This window comes from Phanerochaete carnosa, assembly GCF_000300595.1.
Source record: "Phanerochaete carnosa HHB-10118-sp unplaced genomic scaffold PHACAscaffold_4, whole genome shotgun sequence".
Taxonomy (NCBI): Eukaryota; Fungi; Basidiomycota; class Agaricomycetes; order Polyporales; family Phanerochaetaceae; genus Phanerochaete; species Phanerochaete carnosa.
In genome coordinates this window covers 3,157,554-3,176,876 of record NW_006767631.1, presented here as the reverse complement: position 1 = coordinate 3,176,876, position 19,323 = coordinate 3,157,554, and the positions used below count along the sequence as shown (strand labels likewise).

Below are 19,323 nucleotides of genomic sequence, written 5' to 3'. Positions count from 1 at the left end.
ATACGTGGGCCCAGAGCCTGTGGCACACGGTGCGGGCGTTGAGTGTCAGTGTCGAAACCTCTGTAAACAAGAGACGACTCACGGGTTATTTTGGTGTGCGAGCAGTTCGTCTTGGCGGTAAATGTGGTTATACATTGGACAAGAGCCGCTAGTTTTGCTGCTTCTTCGGGGTGCAGATATGCGGCTGAGTAGATCTTCTGTTTACTTGGATCTGGTCGCAGAATGGTGACGAACAGCCAGACAAACGGCCAGCGATCTGGACAATCATGAATATTCACGGTTCCACTCATGGTACTGTTCTTCAGAGAAAGAATGGGCGGAGGCATGTCCGGTTCAGGTCGTTGCACCCACGAGACATTCGTGAAATCCATCTCCCAGAACATGCAGCGCCATAGCTTCCGGGTAATATGTACGCAGTCGGTGAAGGCTCGGAGCCGGTAGTTCTGGACATGTATGAGAACGGGATCCTGAATGAGGATAGGTGGGGATCTTGGTAACGACGGGTATAGAGAACGAAGTGTCTAGAAAGACGTTGGAGTGCATGCGCCGTTGAGTTTATGCGACAGAGACGATCGCTCTGAGAGTCGTCCGTCGTGCACGGCGCAGTAGACGTGATGCGTCCATGGCACAGATGGCTGTATCTCTTCGAGATGAAGGTAGAAGATGTAGCTCTTGACAGCAGTGGGGAGGCTGAGCAAGGTATTGACGTCCTCGAGCGAGCGTAAGGTGAGACGGAAGAAGAGCCGAGGGCGACATCGGCCGGCCCAGAACTTGGACACTAGCGAGCATTGGCTCATGAGATTCCTCATTTCCTTCGACTCCTCGATATTAAGCGAGACTCGTTTGGTTTGCGCAAAGGTATCCAGGAGGATACCGAATATTTCTTGAGGGACGTCTGCTCCTGTGGTAGGCATGGCACCGCACCTCCGCCAAGCTTTTAGGTTAGAGCAAGAAAGGGGGACAACTTCAAAACTCGACTCCAAGTCGGGTTGCGCCTAGCTGGGTGAGGGTTCTGAACAGGGCGGCACTGACGCTCAAATCTCCGCGTCTGTGGCAACGCGAGCGAAGCGGCTAACCCCAGCTGCCCAGCCCTGGGAGCATACAGCTTCGGAGACGCGAGATATATTCCAGAGGACGCCATGACTCTCGTTGCGACGCGAAAGTCGTTGCAAGTTCCTCGTGTTATCTACACAGCAGAGGGGAACGGAGCTGAGTCGACACCAGCAGGGCCACGAGACAGACTGCGAAGCGGAGGTTTCGTATTCTACGGAACGCATGTGCAATCTTTCTTGATATCCCAGCTGTTGTCCTCAACTTTACCAGGTGACTATGTCCATGCGGTTCCCAGTCATTAACCGGCGTATAAGCCATCAACGCGGTAGTCATGTGAGAACTGGAAAGAAACAAAATCAGTCATGGCGAAATTCAAGCCACATAACCTGTCACGGCCACCTGGTGAACGTGTGAAGTCTCATTGTCGTGGACTAGCACAACACGCAAGTTCAAAGTCACATCAACAATCCGCGGCATGCAGTTCGGGCGGCTGAACGGCAGCCTACCGGCGCCGGCGCTCCAAGCGCCCACACGCCCTCTGGAACAAAACCTAAACCACTTACAGGCAGAAATTGAGGAAATCCAGCAATGATAAAACAAGTACGCGGAGTCATGCAGATGCAACTCCAAATTTGTTAGTCGGACCTGTAAACTTTGGGGCGGAGTGTTACAGAGGAGGCAGAAGACGAGACATTTGTAAGGAATCTATTCTCAATGCTGGATAGCTATATGTTGTATGCTCTGAAGGTATGAGCGGTAGCACCATCGGCGGTAAATACCGACTAGGCTCGGAATTCTGGATTACGAAAGCTGAACACTATCAAGCCGCGCTTCATAGTGGGACATCCTTCGGAAGCACACAGCGTCTCACGATGAATGTTTGAGGCAGCTGCTCGTCGTACATGTTGCCTCGCATGTCACGACCAGTCAAGACCCTCTCTGCCCCTTCGGATAGCTTCGAGAGCAGCGCAGGGTCTTGACTGACGCTCAAGATGTATCGCGCGGACGAAGGATATCGATGTGGTCGTGCTGGCCGGATGTGAAGTGCATATGCGGTTCCTGTTAGCAGTACTAAATTAGGATTTAGACGTTCTTGAAGGAGCGTAATGTAAGGCGGAAAGGGAGACGAAGGATGGCACCGGCTAGCCCAGAATTTGGACACGAATGAGCATTGGCTTAGGAGACTTCCACCTCTCTCGATTTCTCTCGTCAGCACGAAGGTATCCAGGAGATGCCGACTATGTCATTGAGGTGCTTATTCCCGTGGCCGGAGTAGCATCTCGCCTTCCGCAGATTCGCGGACAAGAGCAAGGAAAGAGGAGATCTCTAGGTTATTTTTATCACCGTGCATGTGGTGCAAATGTGTCCTGTGCGTATAAGAGTCCTATCAATTAGGAGACCCAATTAAGATGGGACAAATGCTCAAACACATTTCTTCCTCACGGCAACGTGAGCAAGGTGGCTCAGGCCTGGAAACATGAAGGCTAGACTCGGAGTACATCGTGCGAAGACTTTCGGGTAGCGCCTATGTTCATCGCGGGGGATGAAACGAGGCTTTCACGGGGCTAGCCACGTTGTCGAAGATTCAATCAGCGAAATAGAAAAGGGGCAGACGAAGAGCAACCCCTTGCTACGTCTCCTGTTGACTGGATGCTGCCATCGTAAAAACAAAAAAAAGTGTACAGCACGTTGACTCTACCGAGCAACATTTCATGGCTGAGAATTTAAAAAACGAAGGTCGCAGTCTGCGCGAGGCCTGGGTCGTGCTATTTGACTCCCTGCCACGTACTCGCAAAGGTAGAGAGACTCGACGCACTGTATGGAAGTCATATATATCAATAACCTTTTACAGCTCCCGAGGGGCCCTGAGCTGCCTTCAGGGCCAACGCAGATTCGCTCGCCGGGACATTCCTCAAGGCCTTCCAGACATCGCGAGTTGGCACCTCTTCTCTCGGCATTCCCCCGCTCCGTGTCCCTGTTTCAACCCCGCGCACCCGGCTGCTGAGCACCTCGGGAGATAAATCAACCACGCGTGGGACGACGGCGGGTCCCAGTAGGTCCAAGATCCTGGAGATTCGCGGCGCCGGAAGCTAGTGGAGGCCCAGGCAGCACCGGAACCAGAGTGGGTTTGAGGCACTCCAGCTACAACGGCAGAAGCACTTACGTTATTTCTCCCTGGCCGGGCACAGCGGACGGATTACGGCCAGGGCCTAGGCAGTTGCCTTCTTCGCGCTGCTCGCGTTCTGTGCCGAATGTACTGCGCTCACAGCTCACGTAATGTCCGCTGACGTGCTGCACCGCAATCGGGGCACGCACCAGGGAGCAACATCGCAGCATGATGGACCGCCAGGGCACGTCTGGAAGATGGAACTTCTTCGTTCAGCTTTCTGTTCTGCGGGACGTTCTGCAAAAGGCAAGTGTCATCGTTCGACTGCATGGGTCCCACGCTCTCGCAGTAACGCAGGCACATCCCGCCCGCCTGAGAAGTTATTCTATCACCCTCGAGAAAATGCTACCGCAGGAGGTCGAACCTGGGCGGCGAATATACGAAGATCGCGTGGAGCGCCGTTTCAGCCTATATGATATTAAATCGAGCAGTAAATACATCAGTACTCTGACAGCTTCCTGCAGGAATCCAGGGAGGTCGCTACATGCCTGGTAACAATCTCCTTGACACACGCACAGGGAAGCCCAATACGCCGATAATACTACTGTAAAATATAGTCCAGCCAATCTAAGGCCCACACGCTAACCAGCACCGCTGGTGGAAGCTTCTGTCCAGGAAGCTCCAGCGTGTCGTGTCATGATGCAGGGAGAATGCCGCTCTGGGTGATAATTATAGGGACAGAGGGCTTGCGGAGAATGTCGTTGCTCGTATAGGTTTGGATCCGTCGAACGAGATCCATTCCTTCAGTGACTTCACCTAATCGAGCAATCATGTCAGTGGAGGAATGTCGGATGTCAACAGTATGCCAGATAAGACAGCTCACCGAAGACGACATTCTTGCGGTCGAGATGTGGAGCAGGGACCGTGATGATGAAGAACTGCAGAACGTGGAAGATGATCAGAATTTGGCTTATATGGGCACAGAGGCGCGGCTGCTTGCCTGCGACGAGTTGGTGTTCGGGCCCCGGTTCGCCATAGAGAGTAGTCCAGGCCGGTTATGCAAGAGCCGGAAGTTTTCGTCTGGAGTGTACATGAGGTTTAGTGTGCACCCTACACAGCCTCTGGAGAGATGCGTACCTTCGAAGAACTCGCCGTATATTGACTTCCCTCCCGATCCATCGCGCCTGGTGATATCGCCGCCTTGGATCATAAACTGTAACTTGGAGGATCAGTGGCGCTGTCGGAGGCTCAGAAAGGAGCCGACGTACATCCGCAACGACGCGGTGTATTTCAGACCCCGCATAGCCGAAGCCGCGCTGACCAGTCGCGAGCTCACGAAAGTTCTGTGCGGTCTTGGGACATATATCGTCGAACAGGCGGAAGATGAGGCGGCCAGAGGGCTGGCCATCAACGGAGATGTTAAACTGTTGAGAAACTCATGGGTCAGCTGAAGTTACTCCACAAGGACCAGAGACACCTACGTAAACGTCAGGGCTGCCGTCACCGATAGACTGTTAGCCAGCGACCAAACATACAACGGCGACACTCACGCAGGCATTGTCGTCTTTGAGTGATGGTGAGTCTAAGCGATGATGTTGGGGGAGAGCCAAGCTGGTGGAGGCCATCCTTAAATGTCGTCGGGCTTTGCAGGTAAAAGAAACCAGTTGCATCACCGGCGCCGAGCCGGCCAGAGGTTTACCCTAAGTCCAGGAGGTCCGCATTGGCTTCGGCACCTTCCGTGCAGCATGATCAACCCGCCGTCGTCGGGTACTAGAACGAAGATCACCCCTGTCAGAACCAAAAGCAGGACAATGAACGGTTAATCGCGCGTCGAGTGGGAACTGGGAGCTGGCATCCTCTGGGCTCTCCATGCCACCCGGCCGGTGTGTGCTAGCCTGGCTTGCCATGGAAGTTTGGGCCCGGTGGAGCGAAAGCGAAAGCGACCGAGTCAGGCCCCAAGGAATGTCTTTCGCGGTTGGAAAATACCTGTCGGCTTGGAGTCTGAGCGATGCCCGTTGCTGAGGACGTCGCAGACGACAAAACATGGTCGAGGTTGATACGAAGAACAGCGCCCCTGAAGGTCTCGCTTTGTGACCGTGACCCGTGTGACATACCCTATTTACCCCGCTGGCGTCCGCAGCCGTCTCTGCATGCTTCTGCCACGACGACACACGCTTAGCCCACGGCCAGAGGGGCCCAGCGGGCGGCACCCACGGCGACACCCATGGTGGACCTGCCTTGACGTTGTTCAGCCAGGGTCGTGGTGCTCGCGCACACGACCAACTTGCGCCCGGATTTGAAAGCTGTCCGCCGAGATCGAGAATACGCTTCTCGCTGGCCGCCGCTCTTGCAAAGAGCTGTGTCAAAACGCAGACGCTTCTTGTTACCCGCCCATGGCTTCCGGTCGGAAATTGATGTCTGCAGCAGTCTCCATGTCTTCCTGCAGGGACGGAATAGGGATGTCACGGACAGATCTGGGACAGATGATGGTACGCTCGGCAAACACTCGCTGCGCTTTCCAGCATCTCTTCGTAGGCGGCCCTCCCGTCTGGTGACGTGTATGGTTGCTCTGCGTCGGAAACAGCCGCGACGTGCTGGCACTCCTAGAAAGACCGATCGAGGTGCGTTTTCATGACGACAAAAGCCGGTTAATGGACGCTAAAGAGCACGCTTCTCCAGCTTCTCCTCGGTTCTTTCTTCGACCGGTCGCGTTCCCGGGCTCTACTTTGGTGCTGCAGTACACTGCGCATGGTGTGGACATGGCCATGTTGCGTGCCCGCTTCAACGCGTCTTTGCGCTAACTACTACGCGTTAGATTCTTGGGCTCCGCCTGCCGTCCCGATATGAAAACCTCGCGTCCCAAGAGAATTCCCTTGACGATTGGGTTGACGTCGAACTCTCGCTCGTGCTCGGACCAGGGCGCAACCATGTGGTAAATTGCTGCATGCTCTGCGACTTGTCTACATTACGTGATCTTCACATCAAAGCGTCGTAAAAAGCAGTACCTGACTCAGTGGCATCAATGGGGCTTCATTTGTCCCCGGCGAACTGCGAAATGAAGACCCTTTCTCTCTGCTGCGCCAGGGTGCCGATTTACAACGACATGAAGTAGACCTTAAGTGGCTCTTCCGTTGAGAGCTCACCGCCACACCGCTCGCGCAACGCGAAAGGTGGCGAACATGAGTCTGTCGACGATCCTGCGAGAATCGACGGCGATTTGAATTTGGGGCGAGTTTTCTGGCCGGGCGGGACTTGCCTGGGTGAACAGTGGCCCATAATCGAGGGGTCAGTGTTTACACGTGTTAGGATCTAAAGCCCGCTACTTCCAAATCCAGTAACCTCTTTTCTATGATGACCAAAGCTATGAATATGCACATCGCTTCCGCGCAAGAATGCCTGCAACATAAGAAACAGCCCTGTGAGAAGAGATCGCTCAGGACAAGCCGAGGAAGAGCCGTGTTGACCGCCATGGGCGTAAGGGGAGCCGCATAGACGAGTCAAACTCCACGCACGAGACAGCTGTAAGATTTCCCATTCGACGACTGGGGATACACAATAAGAAGATCGCACGATTCGCACATCGCCCGATGGCCACACAAAACACGTAACCACGGGGTTCTCAGTACACCGACACCGACACCGGCCGCGCGGCCTCAACGTTCTCGTGCTCCGTACCCAGGCTTTGACGCCACGCCTCGGGGCCCTGTATGCCAGGCGCACTGTGAGTACCTGAATCGCCATCGTAACGTAGGGTAAACGTCACCCTCACCGTCATATTCTTCGCGCGACGCATACGCACCCTTCGCATCATCCACGCGTCCGCGGTCTCGCCTGTCTTGAACACAGCCGGGTTCGGCGCACGCGCGACGGCGTCGGCAATCATGGGGCTATCGTTCACCAGGGCCTCGAGGACCACCCCGTCGTGTGGTCGGTGGAAGTACACCAGCGACCAGCGTTCATACGCGGCTTGCTCCTTTGGGGGCGTTCTGTGTAGCGGCAGTCAGCGTAAGCAATGGGTAACGACGGCAGGACGTACATCACGCGATGGACGTTGGATCGGAGGATGCCGCCGCTCATGATCGCTAGGGCGTCGCCGACATTGCAAATAGCATGCCCAGGAATAGGCTGTGGTGCTTTCACATGAACCATGACGCAGAGCGGATAGTAGGCGAGACACACCTTAATGTAGTACCACGAAGTGTCACCTGGCGGCATCACCTGCAGGCCGCCGAGACGATTGTGCAAGAACGACTTTCGCACGAGTGAATCATGGGCAGTATAACTGAGACTGAATCTACTGACCAACGAACCATAATCGGTATGCGCACTCAAAGCCAGCTCATCCGCGGAGACAGCTTTGCCGGGCGGCTTCTTGATGCAGCGCGACTGGCAATGACTCTCCTTCTCCAGCTGATGCAGCTCGTGGAGCCTTCCTTTAGGCAGCCCCAGCTTATTGTTCAACGTGCTCATGAGAATGTTGCAGATGTCGATACTTTTGAGCATGAATGGCTTCACCGCGTCGTCTATGTGCGCGTACACCGTCTCAGGATAGTCCCGGTGAACCTTACGCGGATATGCGAGCGCGTCGTCCTTTGATACGTTGAGGAACTCGGTCGTGTCAGGGGTGCCCTTCTCGTCGATCGCGTTCGTGCCCGCGGCCTTGTACCCGAAGCTGTTCCCACCATCGCCCAGCTCGTACTTCATCTTCTCGTCGAGCGGGAGCTTCATTGTCTCCTCGCCCATGACAAACATCGCATCGACCTCTGCGTCCGCATCGTGATTCTTCAGGCTGGACGAATGGTAATACATCATTGACACTGACTTATGCATGTAGAGTCCGGCATGTATACGCACTACCAGAATCCGAGCTTCGTGGCCGCGTCCCACAGCTTATCGATCTCAGCATCATCGCCTTCTTTGATGAGATGGTAGTCTACCACCAACAGCGAGTGAGTCGGCACGTCTTCCGGAAACGGAGGCAAAGTGGTAAGGCCCGGCATTGCTCTCGAAGCTCTCTGTGGGGCAGAAGGGGTTCTCGCGGATAGCAACGTACAAGGCTATATATATGGCGAGCAATTGCTGTGAACGGCCATCGTGGCCGGCGGTGGACTTCCGAAGGACGTCATACAGCACTCCGAAACGCAACTCGATAGTGTTCAGCTCCCACAAGCCAGCAGTCTGGATTCTGAGCTTGGCTGAGCGACCTTCAACAGCACCGTCGTGCACGTCCTGAGCATACGATCGACGATCTGCTGTTCGCATTGCGCCGCACAGAAATTAAAAGATGCAGAATATTTGCCTCGTCTCTGCCTGCCGCGCCTAATCCACAAATGGTCTGTAGTCAGCCACGGAGACTATCACGGGAGTGAGGTGGAATGCGTGGTGCGCTCGTGTGAGTCCCCCGAGCGCTCTGTTCTCGGATCTATCGGGATTAGCTCACAAGTCAAGATGTTCGCGCTGCTTAACCTTGCACGCTTGTATTTTCGTTACTGAATCTGTTCGAGTCTTTCCTACGTTCAGGCTGAGGAGACAAATGTCGAAAAGTTGCCATGGCATGAGTGTGAGCGCTTGTGCTCCGGCGAGTGCCGTCCGCAGATCGCCGCCCGGCCGGATTGCCTGAACCAATATCTCGCGCTTTTTCATGCCAATATCGAGGCTAGCACAAGACAATAGCAGGTTTGAGGCTTTCATTGGCCCTGTCTCTTCTATCTAATTTCATCTTCTTTCTTGGTTGACAGCATGGCTTTTGGTGACTCGTGTGACTCGAAGCCCCCTCGGAGAATGTTCTATTAGCGAGTAGATTTGTGCCGTTGCACTGCCAGCTCTCGGGTCAGACAGGGTCTACAGAGAATTTTGGAAGGCTGTCAGGCCCTGGCACACGGTGCGGCGTTGGTCTGAAATTGTGTGAGCATGCAAGTGCCAAGCAGTGCCGATGTTGGTATGGTTTAGGACACCTCGTGGATTAATTGTGGCCTTCGTTTCTCAGAATTTTCCGACTCCTGCTGATCTTTAGCTACGCCCAAGCACGACAGCTGCGTCGCTGTCTACGGGTGGTCGCGATATATCATACCTAGCGCGTCAATGATGCTTCTGTTGAACGACCAAAGCAAACTGAAGCGGCGTTTCAATCTTCTTAGAAGAACCGAAGGTACGGATATTGTGCAGCACCTTGATTTCGTTCTCCCGAAGGAATCCAGATCACTTCTACTCTTCTGGAAATGGTTCTATTCATAGCGGAGTATTCCTTCGCTCGATATTGACACCGGCGCCGCCGTCCCCCTTGACACACGTGTAGGTGGCTATATGGGCGGCGCATATCACAAAAAATGCATGCTATACCTTCTCAGCCGAATCCCACTATGTGATTCTGACGCAGGGCGGCATCGGCCGAGCGGTGACCGGTCATGCAAGGGGTGCCATAATGTACTAGCCCCCGCGACCGGTGCGTCGGCAGCAATGTGCAGGGTGGCCTGTCCATGACGCCAAACTTGCAGATGTGCAGATGCTGTGAAACTAGCTTTAATGAGCTGTCCTAAACGACGCGTGATTGACAGTTTCCCGCGGTCCCGTTGGCTTGTAACGCTCAGCGCCTCTCACAGTGGCCGACATGCCCCATTCCAGTCCGAGCACACCAGAAAATTCAATCCAGCACAACTAAAGTTCATGCGACGAAAATACAGAAAGCGTTCAAATATTTAAATGTGCAAACCTTCAGTTAGGACACGCTTTTGCCAGGTGCTTACTCGGTGGAGGCAGCAATGACCGCCTTCGCAGTGCTGCGATGCAGGTCTGTGAGGTCTCGCCTCTCTTGTATCTTGTGATGCCGATGGCCACGGCTTGTGATCTCGCCCTGCAGGGCGAACGGGATCGCCGGAGTGGGAACCGCTGATGATATCCACGGCTCCGCCCGAGTGGACGATAAAGCTTTTGAGGGTGTGGCTTCGCAGGGGGACCCCCAAAATGCTGCGGCAAGAGTCAGAGCGGCGTATCTAGACGGGGAAAAAGAATAGACGTTTGCGCCGGAGAGCTATCCTCCTCCCGTCTCGCTTGATTGATCGCGCTACGAGCCTGCAGGGGCTATCAGTCTCCTAAGAGGGCAGGGCGTAAAAAATCACTCCCACATTTTTAAAGTTCAGAAATGCAACATCCGAGTGTAGAGCGTGCGACATTTTCTCAATGACTGCGCTAGCTGCGTAAGCACTACGTAGGAACATGCAACGCACATGTTAGGCGGTCAATGGCATTTAAGCACGTCAAACACGTGTTCTCCTCCTTGTAGCTGAGCGCGACATCGGCACTGAAATTCTTCACGATCCCCATCCTATTCGTAGAGCCCGCAGAGGCGATGCTTTCGACCTTTGTGCTGATGTGTCGCAGGCACTGGATGACAAACTTACCCACGGGTCCTGCGCCGCCGGAGGCGAACATGGTCGGCTGTGCGGTCTCGCCCTTATTTGGCCGCCTGTTCATTGATCTTGGCCATGCATGTATCAATCTCGACCCGAGTCGTCTGCGCCTTGCGGAATCGTCCCTTGAGCCGTGATTCCGGCATTACGGGGGCAGTGTACCCGACTCGGATGTCACGGCCAGCGTCGCCAAGGTCGTCCGTACGGCATGAACCGTGCAAAGTATGGTCTCTGAATCGACTGAACCGTCCAGGGAACAAAGCCCAACGGCTGCCACAGGGGCGATCGTGCACACGAGATGCGTCCGAGGCGAGTTTCAAATATTCAACCGTGATAAGCTTTGTGGCGTTCTGATGGAAAAGCCAGACCAGGAATGTTATTGATAACGGGATCGTGATCTTATCTCCTTTTTCACACCCCAACATCCTCCATGTGACCGTGAGATGGCTTGCCCCAATCCCATCATGCAGGCACTCACCGCGTCCGACGCTCCCCTTCAAACGCCCTCCACACGTCGTCGTTGCAAATGGGCGACAAGTCTCCTATTCTCGACAACGAGCCCGGCGGGCCTGGAGGCAAGCGTCCAAAACGCAAGGATGTCGGAGTCTCCCGGTTCATTCTCCTGCTCATTCTCTGCGCAACGATACCGGCAACATTGTTATTGGTAGGGCCGAAACTTGGCCTAGGCAAGGAAATTGAAGAAGATAATGCTCTTGGGAAAGTTACCTGGACAGCTTGCCGGCAGAGGGGCTCGGGGGGTTCTCCTCTTGCAGAATGCGGAGCTATCACGTACGTTACTTACACCTTGTTCACGGCACTGTCTAATCCACGACGCATAGTGTACCACTCGACTACTTCAACGAGAGCGCAGGGACCGCAAGCATTGGATTGTCGCGCTATCGCGCATCTGTTTCCCCCAGAAAGGGCATTGTTCTCATCAACCCTGGTGGTCCAGGTATTAGTGCTCCTCTGAAGCGACTGTCAAGACGCTGAGCGTATTGTGCAGGTGGTTCAGGCAAAACGTTCGTAGCCATGGCAGGAAAACTGTTGCAGACACTGGTAAGCTACCTTGTCCCTTGTAACTCGCCATCCTGTCTAAGCATCAATAGGTGGGCGAAGACTACGATGTCATTGGCTTCGATCCGAGAGGTATTGGTGACTCGAGGTAGGAGGTTGTCATATGCTGCGCATATATCTGCAAAATCTTGATAGACTACTTTCAGGCCTTCTACCAAGTGTTTTACTGGAGATACCAGCTACACCACGTTCGTCAGGAACACCGTTTTGACCCGAAGCTACGATCTGGCGAGTAACCTATCCGACACTGAAGCGAAGAAGATGCTTGTTCGGCAACAGAGGGAAGCGGAAGCTCTGTACAAGACCCAGTTCGACATCTGTGGCAAGACCATGGGCGACCAGCTCAGATACATGGGCACTAGCACCGTCGTTCGGGACATTGACTTCATAACCACTGCATTGGAAGGTCCTGATGCACTAATGTAAGTTTACCAGCCAGCTTTGTGCGCTTCAATCTGACATGACCTTTGTCAGTAACTTCTATGGCTTCTCATACGGAACCATCCTAGGACAATATCTTGTGAACATGTGAGTGTCCAATCAACAATCCCTTAGTAGCACATATGTGGCTGAATATCCACCAACAACAGGTTCCCGGATAGAGTGGGGCGGGTTGCCATCGACGGCGTTGCAGACGCATCCGCTTGGGCCTGTAAGTCATACACTGTCTCGAAACGCTTTTACTCATACCGCCTCCACAGCCGAACCATACTATACCTGGTATAGGGGTTGGCTTAGTTCCACGACGGATGCTTACGACATATTTTTCCAACGGTGCTCGGAGGTACGAATTTTTGCATCATACGCATATATACACTGATACTATGGTCTCAGGTGGGGCCGCCTCACTGCCCGCTTGCCCAAGAGAAGGGAGAGGACCCCTCGGATATTAAGGATCGTCTGGAAAACTTCATTGACAGTCTCTTCTACGAGCCTATGTCAGTCCCAGATACCAATGTTCCAGGTCTGCTGACTGCGGGTCGCATGCGCAGTACGCGTCTTTCTCGCTTGCTCCGCAATACAGAGACTGATCGCATCCGTAGTGTTCCTCCTCGGCAATCTCGTCGCCCCTCTGTCCTGGCCCTATATGTCGAACGCACTGGCACTGGCTATGGGCGGACACGGCGCCGCAGTGCTGGAGGCAGTGCAGCCGAACCCAAGGGCGGAATTAACACGCTCGGCCGTGTCGTGCAACGACCAGAAGCCGCTGGCCCCGCTGGCCCCGGAGACGGTCGTGGACGAAGTGCTGGATGTCTTCCATAAGGTCTCGCGGCTCGCGTTCACGGTCATCACGACCGAGCCGGATGCGGGCTGTCAGTACTGGCCTGTCACCCCGCCAGAGCGCTTCCAGGGCCCTTGGAACCGTACGCTGAGCAATCCAATTCTAATCCTTAGCAATGAGGTATGCTGGTTCTCTAAATTTTTGTTTAGGATAGTGACACTTACTGTTGTGGTAGGCGGACCCAGTCACACCACTCAGAAACGGCGAGATCGTCCACAAGTTTCTCGAGAACTCTTCGAGCCTCGTCATCCAGAACAGTCCGGGCGTACGTGTACCGCCTCTCTTCGGTTGTACCTTGGCATTGACTCCTGCGTGCTCTAGCACTGTACCTTAGCTATGCCTTCAGCCTGCACGAATAACGTCACGAGGGCGTTCTTTGCCGACGGCACACTTCCAGCAAAGGGAATGCACTGCCCTGCTGACTACCCACCTTTCTCCGGAGCGGCTATCAAAGCACTGTCCGAGGACTCTGGACGACTTGATGCTCAGGCTAAGCTTGGTTTGATCTTGGATCTCGCGAGGAAGGGTCTTCCTTATGACCACTTGGTCTAGATATGCTAGTGAGGCCCAAGTACGGTCTTCCCCAAGTAGTCGAGATCGAGTTCATGTACAATACAACTGGGAAATATACGTACGAGAACATACTTATTTTTTAGCGACAACAATCACCACCTTCCCTTGGTTTCCCCGAGACTGCACGTCAGCTAGTGCTTTGCCTACCTCCCGGAGGCCACGGTAGCGGTGTTTGCAGCTCTTATCTTCCCCTGCATAATCAACGGGACGATCTCCTCGTAAAATCTGGGCACAACCGCCGCCGACTTGCCTTTGTAGACCATGAAGCCGTGCATCGTGAGCGCGCGCTGCGAAAATTCCTTCATGTACTGTACTGGAGGGGGCACAGTGAGATAAGCCAGCGCGAAGGAGTGAGTCCTACCCTGATCGCCGTTTCCCCGTCAAACTTGTCCTGGCTGATTGCGCCGCAGGACTGAAAGGGCTGGTGAGTGTAGGATTGTTATCCCAGAAGCTGACCATTATATGAGCCGCAAAATGCAGGCCAGCACGGTCCTATATGTGCTCACAGGTCCAGCGGGCCGTGCTTCCCCAACACCTCGGCGGCACTTTACTCTTTATAGTTGAAGGCAACATCCGCGCCGGCATTCTTTATGAATTCGGGCTTCTCGACCGACCCTGCGGAGGCTACAATATTAATCGCTACTGAGATAAAGCTTCTTGAGCAGGACACCACCCTCCAGGAGAACTTTGTTTCACTTTCGGCATATTTCATGTGGACGACCGGATTGATGTTGAGGGTAGTAGAATGGGCGGTGTAGATGACGGCCCCGTTTTTGACCATGGTCACGAACTGGTGGGTGGGGATAATGAGCACAGGAGGCAGTCAAGTAAGTGGTGTGAGCCACATTTATATCTGCTGCGCCTGCATGCCAGCGTGAAGGGATCGATATCACGTTGGAACCATGCTTATATTATCTTATACTGTATATCCCATCGTGCGACTCTTCGGTGTCTGGCATGAAAACGTAAAGATTACAATCCGCGAGATGTAACCTGAGGGCCTCTCAAACGGTCTTAAACCACGGGCTGAGCGCTCAGATCTCAGAGCCGACTATAAGACACAGGACAGTTTCAGTAGCCTACATTTACCGCGCCCGCACAGCAGCGGGAGGACAATGACTCGGATCGTGTCGATTGATCATGTAGCAAGGGGTCATACAGACGCAAGCAGTGGGCGAGCAGAACCCCAAATTGAATCTTGGCTGGGATGAGTAGCCGCGGCCGCCGTGCCCAGTTACGATATCTCGCAGGGATGAAAATTGAGACTATGAAAATGATCTCTGAAGGGGGTAGGCAGAGGTAGGGGATATGGAGAAGGGAGTGGCGCTGAGAATGGTGAAGAACGTACTTACGTGTCGGTAACCTGCGACCCAAGCCCGTATCTCTCATTACGTCTCAGCCCAGCCGGATAAGTGGAATCCGCGCTGGAAGCCACGCGAAATTCAAGAAAAAATGTCTGGTCAATATACAACATTTGCTGTATCATCCTTACGATAGATATTCGCAGTTAACCATGAGCCTATTCGTCAGCGACAACAACAACGGCCTTCCCAGAGTTCGCACCCGTATGCACGTCCGCAAGGGCCTTGCCCGCCTCCGGGAGACCGTGGTATCGATGCTCGCGGCTCGTGATCTTGCCCTGAAGGACGAGCGGGACGACTTCTTCGCGGAATTTCGACGCGGCGACAGCGGATTCGCCTTTGTTGACGATGAAGCCGTGCACGGTGAGACTGCGCTTGAAGATTTCGTCAAAGTGCTGGAGAGATTTCAAGGTTGGAGGGGCAAGGTGATGCGTAGAACAAGGGACTTACATGGACGACGCTCTTGTTGTCATGGCTCGCCTGGCTGATCGCTCCGCAGGCCTGTGCAGTTCGTTCGGCGGGCCGAGCAACAACGAGGCAACGCTGAGACTTACAATGATTAAGCCGTTGTTGTTGAAATTCCCGAGTGCCGCATCAAGCGTCGGTCCGGCGACGTTGTCCCAGTAACTATCCGAGCGGTGAGTCGGATTATCGAACTTTGCGCTGCCTCAGGTGCTCAGGCTTACATGTCAATGGGGCCATGCTCCTGCAAGACCTCGGTGGTATCTTGCTCTTTGTAATTGAAGGAAACATCGGCACCAGCGGCCCTCATGATCTTGACCTTTTCCGCAGATCCTGCGGATGCGACAATTTTGAGATGCGGCGCGACGACCTTGGAATATTCGGTAACAAATGTGCCGACAGGGCCCGCCCCTCCAGAGATGAACATAACTTTAGCCTGCAAGATTATCAGTGAGGGATATGGCAATGCATAGGAGATGACCCTTACTGTCTTTAACTTCTCGGTCGCAAAGTACTTGAAAGCCTGGTAAGCCGTCGTGCCAGGCATGCCCAGTGTTCCTACATAGACCGACAGCGGAATGTTGGGCAGCTTTTCAATCTTTGTGAGCGAGTTCTTATAGCTGTGATTGATCCTGCCAGGGTACACAGAATACTCAGAGAACTCTATTCCCCAACGTCAGCCGTGCACCGTACACGCGGTGATGTGTATAGTAGCATACCGAGGTACCCAATGACGTAGTCTCCAGGCTTGAATTTTGAGTCTTCACTTCTCAGAATCCGCCCGACGCCCAAGTTGTCAACTCTGAGTGAGTACATCAGTACTCGGCAGCATTACGAAGGATATAACTATACTTACGGGTCTCCAAGCTGGATAGGGGGCACGAAGGACGAAAGGTGCGGCTCCCGCATGCGGTAGCGGATGTATGGGTCGCTACTCAAGTAGAGCGTCTTGAGCAGAACTCCGCCGTTGAGCGGTATCTTGTCGAGGTCGATCTCTCCCTCGACGTATCGCGTGTGCACCGCGGGGTCGATGTTCTTCTCGGGGTGGGCGACATAGATGAGGGCCCCGTTCTTGACCATAGTGTAGAAGTTAGATGGTGAGGTTGATAAAGCTCAAGGGAGGGGAGTTAGTAAAATGCGAGTGCCGGGAATGAAGCGTAGGCCGAGCAGGCATTTATACTCGTTATTGAGCGGGTGACTTCTGAAGATGGTTGATGGGGAAAGCTCGTCGCAGAACATCCAAAGCGGCGCCGAACAAGGGCCATCGTCTGTGAATCTTGCCAGAGCACGCGTACACAACGAAGCCCACAGCTCCATATCTTACGATAAAACTGAGAGCTCAGCTTATGAATCATCAGAGAAAGGACTGTAAGAACTCGTGGAGTCATACCATATGGCACAGCAGTATTGTGGCGCGTACCGACTCAGACTTCTGAGTGCATCGCTCGCCTTTGTGCATTGGAGGGCCATGGCGAAAGATATCATTGCCAAGCCCGTTATTCCCGTGAGTCCTGGCATTAGCGAGCAATCGGAGTAACGAATGACCTGTTCCCTGGTGGTGTCGATTTGTCGCCTTGTAATCAGCACATGGTTATACTCCATGGAGTACATTGAAACATTGAATTTGATGTGTGTGTGATGCGTCTTAGGAGCGCTGTTACCATTAATACTGAGGCAACTGCTGGGGCATCGAGGGTTGATAGCAAGGTCGCGGAGCGCCGCGGCTATGGAAGTGTCATTCAGCGCCCAAATAGTGACCGTGAGAAACTGTCACACCATTATCCCTGACCAGCAAGGAACTTACCCACCTCATTAAATCCCCACTGGAACAGATACTTGTAGTTCTCATGGCTCGTACTGGCCCCAATCTTCCGTCATCGTTCGACGGGACAAGCCGCAGACTGAAACCCAAGACAGCCTGAGATTAACCGAGTGCACTTATCTAAAAGATTGCGCAATTGCTACACCTCTGATACTCGCGCTATAAACCAAGGAGAAGATATCTGCCACTGACTGATGTTGCAATTGTTGTACATTGATCTTACAATGAACGTTCGCAGTCAACAGTAAGTCTACTCGTCAGCGACAACAATCACCGCCTTCCCGGCGTTTGCACCCACATGCACCTCTGCTAGGGCCTTGCCCGCCTCCACGAGACCATGGGACTTATGCTCGCGGCTCGTGATCTTATTCTGAAGGACGAGCGGGACAACCTCCTCGTAGAACTTCGGCACAACGGCAGCGGATTCACCCTGACCGGTGATGAAGCCACGCACGGTGAGACTGCGCTGGAAGATCTGGTCGAAGTTCTGGTGGGATTGGGCTGTTATTCGAGTGAGAAGGAGCACGGGGAAAGGGGCTTACACGGACGACGCTTGCGTCATCGTGGTTGGCTTGGCTGATCGCACCGCAAGCCTACACATTATGCTCATCGGAGCCGCGCAGTGAAGATGTAACGCAGAGACGTACGATAATTAAACCATTGTTGTTGAAGTTCCTGAGTGCTGCATCAAGCGTCGGTCCAGCAACATTGTCCCAGTAGCTATACAATAAATGAACATTTCGTCAGACTTTGTGCTGCCTTCTGTAGAATTGCAGGTTTACATGTCAATAGGGCCATGATCCTCCAGGACCTTGGCCGTATCTTGCTCTTTGTAGTTGAAGGCAATGTCTGCGCCGACGTCCTTCATGATTTTGACCTTGACCGCCGATCCCGCGGATGCGATGACCTTGAGATGAGGTGCAAGGACCTTGGAATATTCGATGACAAATGTGCCGACAGGACCCGCTGCTCCGGAGACGAACATAGTCTTAGCCTACAAGACAATCAGCCAGGCGGAGAATGGCGGCATACAGAGGACAGTACTCACCGTCTTTAACTTTTCAGCGCCAAAGTACTTCAGCGCTTGGTAAGCTGTCGTGCCGGGCATGCCCAAAGTGCCTATGTAGATCGACAGCGGGATGCCGGGAAGCTTTTCAATCTTCGCGAGCGGTTCCTTGAAGCCGTGAATGATCTTGCCAGGGTACACAGAGTACTCAGAGAACTCTGTCTCCCAAGATTAGTCGCATAACACACACTAAGAAACGCGCACGGCGTACCGAGATACCCAGTGACGTAATTTCCGGGCTCGAACTTCGGGTCCTCGCTCCTCAGAACCTGCCCAACGCCAAAATTGTCGATCCCAGAAAGGGTCTGTGTTTAGCGACAGTGTGAAGAATACGTACTATAATTACGGGTCTCCGAGTTGAATCACCGGGACAAAAGACGCAAGGTGCGGCTCCCGCATGCGGTAGCGGATGTATGGGTCGCTACTCAAGTAGAACGTCTTGAGCAGGACCCCACCATTGAGCGGTACCTTGTCGAGGTCGATCTCTCCCTCGACATATCGCGTGTGCATCGCGGGATCGATGTTCTTCTCGGGGTGGGCGGTGTAAATGAGGGCCCCGTTCTTGACCATGGCGTAGAAGGTGGTTAGTGAGGCTGGTGGGTTTCAGCGGAGTGCAGTAAGTAGGGTGTGAAAGACGCGTGAGTCGGGCAGGTATTTATACCCCTGAATGGGAGGCATCCGAAGAGCTGCACGGAAGGCTCGCCACAAGATGTCCAACCTGAGAACGACGCTCAGCGTCTGCAATCTCACGTGTGTACAAGCGCATCAGTGCACTCGTCCTCGTACTGGGGGCCAGATCGAGGGATGACGATGCCAAGCTCGCTGTTCCTGAGCAGCCAGAGACACGAAAAACGGGTGCTACTGCCTCCTTGAGGCCCCGTTTTGCTGCTATGGAAGCAGCGCTCACACAGCTATAGCCTAGAGAGGATTTATATGCTGTAGTCAATTTGAACATTGTTCTACTACGCGCGTTGCGTACTACAATTTTAGGGGATATCTAGAAAATTGTGTCAACACACTTCAATGTACACTTTAGACGAGGGAAAATACTATACACGAGACCAACGGTTGCAAATCCGAAGACATTGTAGTTGAGATCTTGAGAGTTAAAATG

The 19,323-nt window shown here is 53.6% G+C and overlaps 7 protein-coding genes across 7 annotated transcripts; 1 reads left to right on the top strand and 6 right to left on the bottom strand.

The window, feature by feature from the left end:
- Positions 1-70: 70 nt before the first annotated feature.
- Positions 71-810, bottom strand: PHACADRAFT_254747 (uncharacterized protein). The gene has a single exon (XM_007394924.1). The coding sequence runs from the start codon at positions 795-797 to the stop codon at positions 522-524; it is 276 nt and encodes a 91-aa protein (XP_007394986.1). The 5' UTR covers positions 798-810; the 3' UTR covers positions 71-521.
- A 2,831-nt stretch (positions 811-3,641) lies between these two features.
- PHACADRAFT_254745 (uncharacterized protein) lies at positions 3,642-5,169 on the bottom strand. The gene is made up of 7 exons (XM_007394923.1): positions 4,711-5,169; positions 4,642-4,654; positions 4,429-4,584; positions 4,298-4,373; positions 4,161-4,240; positions 4,044-4,098; positions 3,642-3,976 (listed from the first exon to the last, which is right to left on the bottom strand). Exons 1-7 carry the CDS (start codon positions 4,716-4,718, stop codon positions 3,855-3,857), a joined length of 510 nt encoding a protein of 169 aa, XP_007394985.1. The 5' UTR covers positions 4,719-5,169; the 3' UTR covers positions 3,642-3,854.
- Positions 5,170-6,647: 1,478 nt separating this feature from the next.
- Positions 6,648-8,175, bottom strand: PHACADRAFT_254744 (uncharacterized protein). The gene is made up of 6 exons (XM_007394922.1): positions 8,015-8,175; positions 7,463-7,949; positions 7,340-7,411; positions 7,197-7,285; positions 6,930-7,146; positions 6,648-6,863 (listed from the first exon to the last, which is right to left on the bottom strand). The coding sequence occupies exons 1-6, from the start codon at positions 8,158-8,160 to the stop codon at positions 6,780-6,782; spliced, it is 1,095 nt and encodes a 364-aa protein (XP_007394984.1). The 5' UTR covers positions 8,161-8,175; the 3' UTR covers positions 6,648-6,779.
- A 2,146-nt stretch (positions 8,176-10,321) lies between these two features.
- PHACADRAFT_254742 (uncharacterized protein) lies at positions 10,322-10,863 on the bottom strand. The gene has a single exon (XM_007394921.1). It carries the CDS (start codon positions 10,586-10,588, stop codon positions 10,361-10,363), a length of 228 nt encoding a protein of 75 aa, XP_007394983.1. The 5' UTR covers positions 10,589-10,863; the 3' UTR covers positions 10,322-10,360.
- Positions 10,864-11,064: 201 nt separating this feature from the next.
- PHACADRAFT_254740 (uncharacterized protein) lies at positions 11,065-13,585 on the top strand. The gene is made up of 12 exons (XM_007394920.1): positions 11,065-11,355; positions 11,406-11,521; positions 11,573-11,625; positions 11,676-11,731; positions 11,790-12,065; positions 12,118-12,171; positions 12,234-12,295; positions 12,345-12,427; positions 12,478-12,634; positions 12,687-13,045; positions 13,101-13,190; positions 13,247-13,585. The coding sequence occupies exons 1-12, from the start codon at positions 11,093-11,095 to the stop codon at positions 13,475-13,477; spliced, it is 1,800 nt and encodes a 599-aa protein (XP_007394982.1). The 5' UTR covers positions 11,065-11,092; the 3' UTR covers positions 13,478-13,585.
- A 1,031-nt stretch (positions 13,586-14,616) lies between these two features.
- PHACADRAFT_208298 (uncharacterized protein) lies at positions 14,617-17,026 on the bottom strand. Its single transcript, XM_007394919.1, has 7 exons — positions 16,178-17,026; positions 16,041-16,123; positions 15,809-15,984; positions 15,546-15,757; positions 15,414-15,486; positions 15,310-15,360; positions 14,617-15,254 (listed from the first exon to the last, which is right to left on the bottom strand). The coding sequence occupies exons 1-7, from the start codon at positions 16,399-16,401 to the stop codon at positions 15,018-15,020; spliced, it is 1,056 nt and encodes a 351-aa protein (XP_007394981.1). The 5' UTR covers positions 16,402-17,026; the 3' UTR covers positions 14,617-15,017.
- A 303-nt stretch (positions 17,027-17,329) lies between these two features.
- On the bottom strand, positions 17,330-18,779 carry PHACADRAFT_208297 (uncharacterized protein; the record flags this gene model as incomplete). The annotated part of the gene is made up of 7 exons (XM_007394918.1): positions 17,330-17,630; positions 17,686-17,736; positions 17,791-17,863; positions 17,926-18,137; positions 18,192-18,367; positions 18,421-18,514; positions 18,576-18,779. The coding sequence occupies 7 exons, from the start codon at positions 18,777-18,779 to the stop codon at positions 17,394-17,396; spliced, it is 1,047 nt and encodes a 348-aa protein (XP_007394980.1). The 3' UTR covers positions 17,330-17,393.
- Positions 18,780-19,323: the final 544 nt, after the last annotated feature.